This window comes from Eptatretus burgeri, chromosome 13 (genome assembly GCF_056783735.1).
Source record: "Eptatretus burgeri isolate ZD-2024b chromosome 13, Ebu_testis_v1, whole genome shotgun sequence".
Lineage (NCBI taxonomy): Eukaryota > Metazoa > Chordata > Myxini > Myxiniformes > Myxinidae > Eptatretus > Eptatretus burgeri.
In genome coordinates this window covers 18,760,040-18,774,587 of record NC_140973.1, presented here as the reverse complement: position 1 = coordinate 18,774,587, position 14,548 = coordinate 18,760,040, and the positions used below count along the sequence as shown (strand labels likewise).

General features: G+C 39.7%; 1 protein-coding gene across 4 annotated transcripts in view; it reads right to left on the bottom strand.

Annotated features, from left to right (window-relative positions):
- The window catches only part of LOC147013979 (interleukin-6 receptor subunit beta-like), an 87,857-nt gene that overhangs the window by 44,817 nt on the left and 28,492 nt on the right, over positions 1–14,548 (bottom strand). Inside the window, exons 1-4 of one of the 4 annotated variants that reach the window (XM_085851468.1) lie at positions 8,256–8,505; positions 7,998–8,080; positions 5,512–6,000; positions 2,600–2,726 (exon numbers count right to left, since the gene is read on the bottom strand). In XM_085851468.1, coding sequence (XP_085707594.1) covers positions 2,600–2,726; positions 5,512–6,000; positions 7,998–8,058 — 677 coding nt within the window. In that variant the 5' untranslated portion in view covers positions 8,059–8,080; positions 8,256–8,505. Of the gene's footprint in view, positions 1–2,599; positions 2,727–5,511; positions 6,001–7,997; positions 8,081–8,255; positions 8,506–14,548 lie in introns of those variants that run through there. The other 3 variants (XM_085851466.1, XM_085851467.1, XM_085851469.1) reach the window with 3 other exon arrangements.

Here is a 14,548-nt window from a genome sequence, read left to right as displayed (position 1 = left end):
GTTGTGTTTTCACTCCTGTCAGAGAAATAGATAAACAGCTTGTTTGTTTGTACGTCTGTGAGCAGGATATCTCAAAAAATGTGGATGGATTTGGACGAAACTTGGTGAACAGGTTGAGAATGTGACAAGGACGAACTGGTTCGATTTTGGTGAAGATGCAGATCCGGATGCGGATCCGAGAATTGTTTTTTAAGTGACTGGGCCAAAAACTATATGTAGCATGACATCTCAAATAGTTATCAAAAAATTCGGACGAAACTTGGTGGACAGCTTGGGTGTGTGACACGGACAAATTGATTTGATTTTGGTGAAGATCCAGATCCGGATCCAGATACGAGAATCTTTTAAGTGATTCTTCACCATTGAAAGATAGGGCTAACAATGATATAAAGCACAATATCTTTAAAAAAAGTGAAGACGGATTCGGACGAAACTTGGTGGATGAGTTAGGTGGGTGAAAAAAATTCTGTTACGATGATCCTTTATGTATTCCCCTTTATACTTTTGTTTGGAGGATGTGGGTGATGGGGTTATACCTGTGCATACATGGAACATACCTGAAGGGGAAGGGGGAGGGGTTAAAAAAACGAATTCTCCAATATTTAACTGGAAAGTTCATAGAACACCTTACCCCGCACGGTATTGAGAAAAAGGACATGGGAAGGGTCTTTTAAATGCTTGCTTTGCATTTCCAAGGACGATCTGTATTTCCTACAATCCACAATTTTATCTGAATCTCAATATTCCCCAACACTGAGAGTGCAAGCAGAAAATTTCAATGGTCGAGATGGCGTGGAATGGCATAATATTTTGTCCAAGTACTGTTAAAGGCCCAGTCACACCTTGACGTTTTAGCCAGCAATGGCAACGTATTAAAATGTATGTAAAACGCTGGCTTACGTTGAACTTTTGATGTTTTTTTTAAAGATTCGGACGTATTCATAACGACTTGGTCTTATGCATAACGTATTAGTAATGGACACAGAACGTTTCGTTGTGTTATAGATAACTTATACCAACGAATGCTGAACCTGTTGTCGGCCTTCACAACCTATGCCCAACGATAGTCTAACTTATGCATAGCGCGCTGCACGCATCGCCGACGATGACGTGGCATAGGTTATGAAAAGGGTGCCGCACATCGACACACGTTACTTGAAAGGTACTCATAAGTCGAAACACGTCAAGGTAATGGTTAGCGTCAGTGTTCCAGACTCCCGTTTTTTTTTTTTCTTCGGTATGACGGTGTTCAGTGTACAGTGCGGTTATGATTTAAATCGTTGAGCGGCAGCCTATTAATTATATTATATTATAACCACACTAGAAATCGAAGTGTCAAAATCACCATCATACCGAAGGAAGAAAAAAAAAAAAACAGGGAGTCTGGAACACTGACGCTAACTATTACCTTGATGTGTTTCGATTTATGAGCACCATACAAGCAACGTATGTCGATGTGTCACTGATCGCGTAATGTGAGTACAACACGTTACTCATAGCTTAGAAATAAGTTTCGGGTACACTAAACATTACCTCGACGTGTTTCGACTAATGAGTAACTAACAAGTAACGTGTATCGACGTGTGTCAACGATCGCGTGACGTGCCTGCAACTTATGGCCAGCGTTATGCGGAGCGTTTGAGTCATACGCTGGCATATGTCTTAAAATTTCAAGCATGGAAAATTTGAGGACAACCGAAAAGTACAACGTTTAAAGCCAGCGTACAACGACGTATGGCAGTGTTTTTCAGCGTGCTCTCAATGTTATCAAAACTTACTCATAACGTATTCGACGTGTAGCAGCGTTTTAGACAAATTTTCCAAAAATCGGCATAAGCTGGCTAAAACGTCAAGGTGTGACTGGGCCTTAAACAGAAGGATTTTGGAAGTGCAAACAAGGCGATCTGTGTTCTACAGTGTTCAGGTATATAATCCAATCAAAATAAAATAAGTTTGAAAGGTTGTAGAAAAAAACAAAAAACTTTTTTTCGGAGGTTAACCACTGTTGATGCACCGTCTTTTGCACCACCTTCTGCAACATGTTAAATTAGTTATTCGTGCCTATTGTTTGTGTCCTTTATGACGTCCCTAAAACACTAAGTTTCCTGTTTGGAATCATTTTGAATTTTGTTTGATTGCCAGGCAGGCAGAAAGAGTAAAACAATTACCTCACTCCTCTGTGCACATGCGCGATCAGGACACGATTCTGTGTAATTTGCCAAATTCATAACCAAAGTACTGTAAAACTGCAGGTTCGTATCCCGATGCACATTCCGCGATTCGTGTTCTGCAGCATTCAAAATGTAAAATTAAATTTTTTGTTAAATTTAAATTAAGTTGTTCCTCGATCATAGGCTGACATCTGTCGACAGACAGAGTGAACCAATTTCTTAACCCCACTTTGCGCTGTGCACATGGGGTAATAAACAACTTGCATATTAAATAAATAAACGACCCATAATATGTTATCCCATGAATGCTTCTGCGAATCCGTAAGAAACGAGCCGCATACTTCATGCATTTAGTGATTAAATTATCATGAAGTGTTACATCATTGGGATCACATGATTTCACTCTTTTTCATTCCTGATGCCCTTACTTGTGGACAACGAGGCTGTAGTTGGTGACCAGTCCCGGATCCAGTCCTGCATCAAATTGGCATTGGAGCGGTCCATTCTCGTCCCCTTGGAGAATGCAGGAGAGATTCTTGGGTTTCTGTGGTGGAACTATCGGGATCAGGGTAGGAGAGAATTGCATCACACCTTGAAAAGGAAAAGAAAAATTTATTAATGGCTCTATTTGTATATTTATTCATGGATCAAAACATTTATTAATGGCTAAAAATATTTATGAATAGCTTTATTTGTATATTTAATAACGGCTTAAATATTTATGAATGGCTTTATTTCTGTATTTATTGATGGCTTGAATATTTATTGATATATTTATTAATGCTTGAATTTTTATTCATGGCCTCAATATTTATTAATGGCTTAAATATTTATGAATGGCTTTATTTCTTAATTTATTGATGGCTTGAATATTTATTGATATATTTATTAATGCTTGAATTTTTATTCATGGCCTCAATATTTATTAATGGCTTAAATATTTATGAATGGCTTTATTTCTGTAATTATTAATGCTTTGAAATATTTATTAATGGACTTTTTGTCCACAATATCGAGGCTAATGGAAGAAAGACGTGATAGAGAGTAGAGGACAATAAACTGACAGTGGGGCAGTGGGGGCTTCAGTTTGATACAGCAAGCAAGGGAATGAACGAACAGAAGGAAAAAAAGGAGAAGAGGCAAAGAAATAGTAACGTGCAAGTAAGAAGCTTAGGTTAGGTAAGGTTAATAGGGGTATGAAAAATTGTGGGTTGGAGTGGGGTGGTGAACCATATGACACTGTGGTTCACCTCCTGCTTGACGCTCTGGAGGGAAGTTTGTGTTAAATGGTTTCCAGAAGGCAGTTCCACAAATGGGGGAAAAGAGAAACAAAAGAGGTAGATGTTCAGTAAGCTTAGACTTTGGGAGTTTTACCGGGAGGTTTTAACTGAAATAAACTACTCGGGGTAAAAGTACTATACACGTTTTTAAAAAGTAAAAGTACAAGTACAAGAAAAAATAAAAGGGGTAAAAGTACAAGAAAAAGTATTTTCACGTTTTTTTTTTTTTAATTCATTCAATTAAAGATTTAACTTTTGATTTTCCTCCTATTGTTTCAAAACGTAGATGGATTTCAGAAACATCTGTACAGGTACACAATACACATGCAGACCCCAAAACCAAAAAGCCCTCACCAATGGTAAAGTACAACAAAATACTAACATACATGCAGGACACTTAAAATGTGATGTTTCAAGCAAGTTATTGATGTTAGGAAACAAACCCTGACTACTCGGTCAACTAAAATGTGTTAAAAGAGGCCTGCTGTCCTGGAGATAGCAATTCGGCATGGGTGCAGAAATGCTGTGAAATAACAGTGCCACTCAAATACTCTTCATTTGGAAACAATAAAAATATTTGCACTCACTTCCACATATCTATCTTCCTGAACTGTGTAATCACACAACAGCCAAATTGGGTGCACGTGTGTGCGTGCATGCATGTGTGTGTCAGTCCAATATCTGTTCCAAGCCTGGTGTTGGCTTGACGGCTAAGGTGGCTGGCTTAAGATCTTAAGGTCTTGAATTTGAGCCCCTCGCCGTTGAATTCACACCAGGTGGGGTTGACAGCCTGTCATCCTTCCAAGGTTGGTGAAATGAGTACCACTGTACTGGTAAAAGAGGGCACTGCATCAGCGGCACAGCCGCACCCCCAGAAGATGATGCAACCGGCAGCCACAGGCTGCACACGATAGCTAGCTATGTCAGTGTCAGTGTGTGTGAGGTTACAACTACTGTCCACAATAATGCAATGAAGTGAAGAATTTTGAGAAACTAAGGAGTAAAGGTGGCCTGATGGAAATGGACATATAAAAGACTAGAGAGTTCAGAGAACACCTTATGCACAACAGTCTTGAGAAGGACATGGGAGGATCTTTTCAACTCTTGTGTTGCTTTTCTGAGCATGATCTATATTTCCTATGAGCTGCCATTTTGCCTGAATCTGGACAATCCCCAATGCTGAGCGTGAGCATAAAATTTGATTGGTCGAGATGGTGTAAAATGGCGTAATATTTTGTCCAAGTACTGCTAAACTGGAGTTTTGTGGAAGTGCTGGAGGTTCTTAGAATTTAAAGACTAGAAAAAAACAAAATAATTTTTTTCAGAAGTTTATCGCTACTGATGCACCGTCTTGTACATCACTTAATTTACAACATACATTAGTTATTTGTGCCTGTCGTTTGTGTCCTTTATGACGTCCCTAAAACAGTACGTTTCCTGTTTGGAACAATTTTCAATTTTGTTTGACTGCTCGACAGGTAGACAGAGTAAAACAACTACCTCACTCCTCTTTGCACATATGCGATCGCTATGAGACTGTACAATTTGCCAAATTCAGAGCCAAAGTACTGCTAAACTGCTGGTTCGAGTTCCAATTCATGTTCCGATTAATGTTCTACACTTTTCAAAAGATAACATCCAATTGAAATGAAGTAGTTCCTCGATCATCGACTGACGTCTGTTTTCAGACAGATAGGGTGAATCAATTCCTTTACCCCGCTTTTGCACTTGTTGCGCAGGGTAAAAATGGTATTTTATTTTGATTCGTTTCACAAGTAAAAATATATGGAAAGGTTACCCTGGCGAATTTATTATGTCAATAAAAAGTACCATACGACTGCACTTGGTGCGACTGGAGCAGTTTCTTGGCAAGGTCAATTAATGACTGCCCTGTTGTGAGACCACTCTCTTATAAAATCCAATGAATGATTAAAGCTCATTTAAAGCTCATTTAAAACTTGGCTAGAATCAGTGGTACCTAAAGGACAGGTTAGGCTCCACTTTACATTAATTTACATAGGATCATGGATGTTTACAGTGAAATAAGTGAAGAAACTTACAGCCGCTGCGCAGCCAGGCTTTGGCCAGGTGGAAATCAGGTCTGTCTGGGCATTTTATGTAGCAATGAAGCCAGGCGGCAGCAACCGAGAAGTTGTTCAGAGTGAGTCTGGAGGACAAGTCAGCATAAATAGTTCCAGGGGAGGTATTGGTGACAACGGTACTGTTCAGTTTCCAATTTACCGAGCAGGAAGGAAAGACCGAGTTCTTGTAGAAGGTACTGGTAGTGGAATAGAAAGGAATTGTTGAAAGATCACTGTTGGAGGGTAGGATGGAGTTGTTGCCATGGCCTTGGTTGACCCTTTCCCCAAAAGCCCCCGTGGCAGGAGCTTGAGTGTAGAAATCTTTGTGTTGGTGAGCAGTCGAAGTTGCCGAAGGGTTTGGCTTGTTGTTTGGCTTGATAAGACAGTTGGCGTTGAGAGTAGAACCTCGAAGGAGGGTCGACGAATCGATAACGATGGCATGATCAATGCCAAGGAATTCTGGGTGGGCTTGAAAGGAAGATATACAGAGAAGAATGTAATGGCCATTGAGAGGAAATCGCTAAATAAATAAAACTCGATTATAGTCCAATGGCTGGACACAGTAAGTACAACCAACGACTTTATGAGCAACACCAACCATGCTGTATCTTCAAATATAATCAAAACTAAAATTATGAAAAACGATAAATTCAGTGTAATTAACAGTGATTTATAACAAGAGAGTACAGAGAACATGATACTCCATGCAGTGTTCAAATATATACTTCAATTTTAATAAAATATTGATTTTAAAGATCGTTACAAAAGGTCCGGCCGTAAACTGTTCCTCAATCATCAACTGACATTTACAGACAGGCGGACCAATGGAAGGACATGAACCAATTGCTTAACCTCACTTTTTGCATCGCATGCGTGGGGATACTATCAAAACATGAGTACCTCCGGTTGTTTTGAGAGCAGAGCAAGAAACTACATAATAAACACTTCACAGCGATATTTATGCTGGCTGTCCAATATAATTGCTGATACAAAATTGCTTCACTGTCCAATACAGCAATACGTTTTTTGGGGGCGTTTTTATCAGAACAACATCGAGGCTCATGGAAGAGCGAAATGATAAGGGTAAAAAGGCAATTAACGGACAGTGTGGCAGCAGGCCATATTTGGGCTCAATAAGCAAGCGGGTGAAAGAACAGGAAAAAAAGATATATATATATATATATATATATATATATATATATATATATATATATATATATATATATATATATATATATATATATACATACATACATATACAATACCCTGAAAGTTAGAGGGTTGGGTTAATGGGGGTAGAAAAGGTTGTGGGTAGGTATGAGAAATGACATGAGATTGTGGTGTACCATTTGCTGAAAGACCTGGAGAGAAGGTTGGGATTGAACAGCCTCATAAAAGCGATTCCACAAATGGCACACAAAAGAGGAACAAAAGAGTAAAGGTGTGTGATGAGCCTGGATTATGTACATTTAACCAGGAGACCATTGCTGGAAGAGCATATACATCCTTGCGTTTTAGGGTTGAGAGCAGAGGGGGTAGAATGGAGGATAAGTGGTGAAACACAGAGGCAACTAACCTGTCTGTGATGTGACAGCATAAGAACTTGTGTTTTGGTCACATAGCGGGAGATTCCAATATTGTTGAGGTATTTAGATTCCACAGAACTCAGTAAAGACAGATGTGATTCTGGGGTGCCAGAGACGAGGGCAGTAGTCCATTGAAATATTTATAAAGGCCTTGTAGACTGTGTGCAGTTCTGATTTTCCCAGGAATAACTTGGAACTATGAAGGATTATGTGGCTATGCGGCTGGCTTTGGAGGCCACCTTTGCAACATGGTCAGTCCAGGGGAGACCATGGCCGAAGGTGTGGCCCAGAAGTTCAAGGGACTGAACATCTTCCAGAGGCTAATTGTGTAAATTGAAAGGTGAGCTCGTTTGACAATCTTTCTGGAGTTCAAGGGTGAGCTTATGAGATTTACCAGGATTGAAAGACATCTTTCATTTCTCAGACCAACATCAAAGAAATTTCAGAGCAGCAGAGAGTGACACTTATGCTGTCTATCTGTCAGTGGGGTGGAGGTACTGCATGAAACAATGTGGAATCATCTACAAAAAGGAAGGGAGGACTTTTAAAAGCATCGGAGATGTAGTTTATTTAGATGAGGCACAAGACTGGGCCAATACACTACTTTGAGGCATTCCAGCCTCGAAAGCAGGCAGAGGAAAGAGGGTTCCATTGATAGGAATGTGCTGACTGCACAAGTTCACAGCATTAACAGTCTGAAAAACAGGTATGAAGGCGGCCTCGTATGCCGCAGACAGCGAGCTTGGCAAGTAGAACAGGATGCCCAACTGTGTGGAATGCCCAAGATAGTCCAGGTAAACAGTCCTGACCTCTTGTTAGGGAAGTTATTTGTGAGGTTTTGAAATGCTATTATAAGAACTGAAAGTTAAGGTACCTTACCAGAACTGAAAGTTATGATGCCAGGTAGGAGCAGGAAATAACGGAGAAGGTTTCCTCCCATGGCAGTACACCATCAGAATCAGCTGTGCACACAAAATGGAAGTAACTGGCATCATCGTACAATATACTGTCTGTTCACTTACACCTCATTCCAAATTAATTAAATTGACACGATTGAGTTTTCTTCTCCTTTACCCAAGTAAACCTAAAATTACCTTACACACACTTAAACGTCAACAAGCCATGACTATAACATACCTTCAGCCCAATAAGCATGGCCCTCTTCGACATCTCATGAGGATAGGCTGGAGTGTCCGACAAGGGTTACACTGCTATCAGTTGCAGGAATGGTTTAACAGGAATAATCGCAAATCTTGGTGGATATTTTTGTGACCCTGGTACAGTGCTCACGTGGAAAGACCACAGTAGCCGTGTGCACCTCTGGTCTAGCCGTGTGGTAATGCTCTACGAGACGTTTGTCATTTTAGGAAAACACCCTTCTTTTTCCCCCACATACAATGTGACGTCGACACAATCTCTCCCCCCATCAGGCATGGCGTGTTATCAACCACTCCACAGGAAACATGACACTTGCCCTACTTTTTCCAATGAAATGTACTCTGTTTATCATGAAATTCGATGATCCAAAAGTGCACTGTTTGCAGTGTAAAATCCTGTAAAATCCTGTATATATATAATAAAAAAATATTATTATTATTATTATTACTATTATTATTGTGTATAGATTGAGATAATCAAAAATTTTCAAGACTTGTTTTGATAAAACCATCATATTTTTTCCAAACAAATCTATAGAAGAAAACCTTTTCTCCTTGTAACATCTAACCCCCAATCCCATCACCACCACCACCACTAAACCAACAGTGGTTTCAAAACATTATTGTTACAATTTCAATAATTTCTTTACGCACTAATCTATTTGCAGATGCTTTTTTTTTTTTTTTTTTAGTTCTATGAGACAAATTTATCAGCCAGTTCCCAAAGTGTCTCAATCCAATTCCCAAACATACTCTTAAATCCAGTTCTTATCCACATCTTGTATCCATAAAGGTACTCTCGGCTATTTGGAGATGTACAAGATACTTTTATTAGGAAGTCCCCAAACCCAGATCGAAATCCATTTCACAACCACATCTTCCATTATTACTAAACCCATCACAATTCCATTCTCAAAGCTGATCAATAAAATTCACAAACCCTCCTCAATCCAATTTATTACTATACATACCTATCTTAATCCAATTCCTCAACTCATATCAATACAATTACCAAATCCCTTTCAATACAATTTCTAAACCAGTCTCAATCACATTCCAAAACCTTGAATCCATCCAATTCCCAAAACGTCAAAATCCAGTTCTCAACCCATCTTACATTTATAAAATGCACTCCCGGATATTTACAGATGTTGTTATCATTGTGCAAGACTGTTTTATTTGGTAATTCCCAAACCCTGTCTCAATCCAATTCCCAAACTTTGTCTCAATCCAATTCCCAAACCGTCCTCAATCCAACTCCCAAACCCTGTCTCAATCCAATTCCCAAATCCTGTCTCAATCCAATTCCCAAAGCCTGTCTCAATTCAACTCCCAAACCCTGTCTCAATCCAATTCCCAAACCCTGTCTCAATCCAATTCCCAAACCCTGTCTCAATCCAACTCCCAAACCGTTTCAATCCAACTCCCAAACCCTGTCTCAATCCAATTCCCAAACCCTGTCTCAATCCAATTCCCAAACCCTGTCTCAATCCAATTCCAAAACCCTCCTCAATACAATAACAATTCTATTTTAATAACAATTCTATCAATTCTATTTTTCAGCAGAATATACACAGGCCCCCCTAACAAACGGACGCCAACGTTGTCAGACAGAATGAAAACCCGTCCTCAATCCAACTCCCAAAATAATTCTTGTTACAAAAACAGCTAAAATTGATGAAAAAGCGGCCGAAATTGAAACCAACACAGTAATTACGGTCGCAATAGCAGATATAATAGAAACCAACATGTTTATTCTACACAGAAGAACGGTCATGACGGAAACAAGAACGGACAATCCCGAAATAGATTGGTGGGGAACAGAAGCAACATCGGTTATTTCTGTCGCGAAACGTCCGAGAGCGAAACAAAAGCGGTTCATTCCGGTTACTGTAGTGCGAACAAGATGGCGGATGCAGTAGAACGACCTGTTACGGTATGTAAATTTTTAGTGCTTGTGCCTCAAACATAAATGTGATATAGATAATATATAGTGGGGAGTACCTGATGTAGTTTTAACAATTTATTAAACCGAATTTTGTTGTGATGATAATGTTTGGTTTGCCTGTATTTCGAGCCCCCGAGTGAAGGATCGCTAGTTGTGTATGCCCAGTTCAACATAGGGGATCGTGTATGGGATCTTTTTACAGTTTTTACTTCATATTAACTTTGTTATTTTATTGGAATTTGCAATTTATTATTACTATCAAATTTTACCTCTTGCAAATATAAACGATCAATCGTCACTGATCGCTGCAGCACGGGGGCACGAATTTCACGAAATGTCAGCCACACATTAAGTCAAGAGGGCGCATTTATCGCTGCTTGTATAATATCCCGTACCACAAACGGGTTTTCATTAACAGACATGATATATTCAAGGCAGACTACGTTAAAGTTAACTTACCATAACTTCAAGAACTTTTCAAGCCGCCATGTTTTCCACGTTATGGTAACCGGAATGAATCGCTTTCGCTTCGGTCTCCACCGTTTCGCGACGGAAATAACCGATGTTGCTTCCATTCCCCACCGTTCTATTTCGGGATTGTCCGTTCTTCTGTCCGTCACGACCGTTCTTGCATGTAGAATAAACGTGTTGGTTTCGGTTATATTTGCTATTGCGACCGTAATTACTGTGTTGGTTTCAATTTTGGCCGCTTTTTCATCAATTTTAGCTGTTTTTGTAACAAGAATGACGGGTTTTCATTCCGTCTGACAACGTTGGCATCCGTTTGTTAGGGGGGCCTGATACAGCAATGGGACCAAGGTTCATTGCTTGAGAGTGAAGAGGAGGGAAGTTATGACATCATTAAGGCAAAGGTCTTTCACTCAGAGTAGTTAATGGATGGATTGGCCTCTCTGGAAGAGGATCAGCAGTAGAAACAGTAGGTAAGTTAAAACTGGCATGAGATAGTACCTAGAAACCCTGGGGATAGGATAAATACAGTGCCTATAGAAAGTCTACACCCCCTTTCAAATTTTCACCTTTTATTGCCTTGTAGTCTGGAATTAAATTGCATTATATCAGACTTTTCCCACCTTTATTTACACATCGTAATCCACAACTTCCAAGTGAAAAATAAATTCTACAAATTTCAGAGATTTAATTTAAAATACAAAACTAGAATATCTTGGTTGGTTAAGTGTTCACCCCCATGATAATAGCAATTGTAAATTAGTTCAGGTGTAACCAATCACCTTCAAAATCACACACAAAGTTAATTGGCCTCCATCTGTGTTCAACTGTAGTGATTCTGATTATTTCAGAATAAAATCAGCTGTTCCTGTAGGTTTTCTCTGCTGGGTAGTGCATTTCACAGCAAAGACTCAACCATGACCATCAGACCTGGTGTTGGCTTTGTGGTTAAGGTGGCAGGCTTGGGATTTTAGAGTCCTGAGTGCAAGCCCTGTTAGTAACTGAATTGACATCAGGTGGGATTGACTCAGCCTGTCATCCTTCTGAAGTCAGTGAAATGAGTACCAGTGTACTGGTGTAGATGGTGGCACTATTCCATGCCTGCAACGCAGTGCAGTAATCTTCATCCTGATGAAGCAGCACTCATATGGAAGGGAGGGAAGGGAAGGAGCTTTCAAAAGACCTCCAGGATAAAGTTGTGGAAAGGCACAGATCAGGAGATGGGTAGAAAAATACTTCAAAGGTTTTGAATATCCCTTGGAGCACAGTCAAGACAATCATTAAGAAGTGGAAGGCGCATGGTAACACAAAAACCATGGTGTGTAGATCAGGCCGTCCCTCCAAACGATATGACCAAGGAGATTGGGACCAGACTCTGTGCAGAGCAATGGTGCTGCTTAAGCAGTCTCCTTGGCAATTGGGCACAATCCTGGACGGGTCGCCACTCCAACACAGGATACCAGCATGCTGGCACTCCTTTTACTGACCTCGGAAGGATGATAGGCCGAGTTAACCCCACCTGGTATTAATTCAACAGCTGAGTGGGATTTGAACTCAGGACCCTAGGATCCAAAGCCCACCACCCTAACCATTAAGCCAACACCAGGAATATGACCAAGCAAGGAGGAAACTGATCAGAGAGACCACCAAGGGGCCAGTGCCAACTTTGAAAGAGCTACAGGCCTTTATTGTAAAGACTGGTCACTGTGTGCATGTGACAACAATATCCCAAGCACTCCACAAGTCAGGCCTGCATGGTAGGGTGGCAAGAAGGAAGCCATTACTCAAAAAAGCCCACCTTGAGTCCCGTTTGAGGTATGAAAAAAACCACTCCAGAGATTGTGAAGCTACGTGGCAAAATGTTTTGTGGTCTGACAAAACTAAGATTGAACTTTTTGGCCTAAATGCAAAACATTACGTTTGGCGCAAACCCAACACAGCACACCATCCAAAGAACACCATCACTACTGTGAAGCATGATGGTGGCAGCATCATATTATGGGGATGTTTCTCATCAGCAGGGACTGGGCAGTTGTCAGGATAGAAGGTAAAATGGATGGAGCAAAATAGATAAAAATCCAAGAGGAAAACCTGCTGCCCTCTGCAAGAAAGCTCAAATTGGGATGGAGGTTGACCTTTCAGCATGACAACGACCAGAAGCAAACAACCAGAGCTGCACTGGAGTGGCTAAGGAACAAAAAGATAAATGTCCTTGAGTGGCCCAGTCAGAGCCCCGACCTAAATTTAATTGAAAAATCTGTGGCATGACTTGAAGATTGCTGTCCATCAACACTCCCCATGCAACTTGACTGAGTTTGAACAGTTTTGTCCAGAAGAATGGACAAATATTAGCCAATCAAGGTGTGCAAAGTTGGTGGAGACCTATCCTAACACTCACAGCTGTAATTTCTGTCAAAGGTGCTTCCACCAAGTATTAACTCAGGGGGTGGAAACTTATTCAACCAAGATATTCTAGTTTTGTATTTTTAATTAATTCTCTGAAATTTGTGGAATTTGTTTTCCACTTGGAAGTTGTGGGTTACAATGTGTAAATAAAGGTGGAAAAGTCTGATTTGATGTAATTTAATTCCAGGCTATTCCAGGCAACAAAAGGTGAAAATTTTGAAAGGGGGTGTAAACTTTCTATAGGCAATAGAGATATTGGCAGAAATATACAGGCATGATGGGCCTTGGTGGCCTCCTCCATGCATTGAACTTTTTTATATTTCCTTGTAATGACCTGATGGAATTATCATTATTATTATTATTATTATTATTCCTTGCAAAATCAAAGATTTCTCAAGTATATTGGGCAGTCGATTTTGTTATTCTGTCTGTTTGTCTGGCTGTCTGTCAATCGCCTACAGGTCACAAATTAAAACCGATCTTCACAAACCTTCACCAAGTTGTAGAGGTAGTCTCAACTGAGAAGTCTATTGATTTTGAGGTCAAAGGTCAAAGGTCATCTTGAGGTCACATTTCTAAAATCGTCATTTTTCATCTGATTGACTTTAAATTTGAACAAGATTTGCATATTGTATCACTGAATTGGGAAACCAACTATTTTTGGGAACAAAAGGTCAAAGGTCAACTCAAGGTCAAACTTCTAAAATCATCAAATTTCATCTGAAAAATAATCAATTTTCATCTGGTTAACTTGAGGATTAAGCAGCAATTGCATATTACATCACTGAATTTGGAAACCAACTTCCAATTCACTTCATCTAATATATTATTTGAGGTCAAAAGGTCAAAAGGTCAACTCAAAGTCAAATTTCTAAAATCATCAATTTCAATCTGACAAAATAACCAATTTTGATCCGAATGACCTGAGCTTTGATTCAGATTGTCAATTTTTATCTTAATGAAATGGACAATTTGATGTATCCATGGTAACCTTTGGAGAGGGGGTGGATTTTGCAAGTATCGTGCTCTGCACATCTTTTTCTTGATATTATTATTCACATGTAGTGACAAACGAAGGTTGCTTAGGTGACTTGTCATGGGATTCCCCCCACACAAGAATATATGGTAATGACATGAGGGCAAAATTCTCCATTTGGCTCACTCTTTTAAATTTGTTGGTATGAAAATCACATGTACAAGTTAATCACCATCATTGAAAATTGACCTCTGTGCATTTACAAATTACCCATGATAAAGCAATCTGCAGGTATCTAAAGTTTGTTCTGCTTCAAGGCATTGATGGTTCACAATGAGGGACATTCAAAACACTTGTCCAAGACATGTCAAAGTTGTATTCTTAAGATAATTTTTCAACATCTTTTGCAATCTGTCATTTTCAACAAAGACGATATATCAAGGCTCATGAATTAAATGTTGATGGCGGCGTTCAT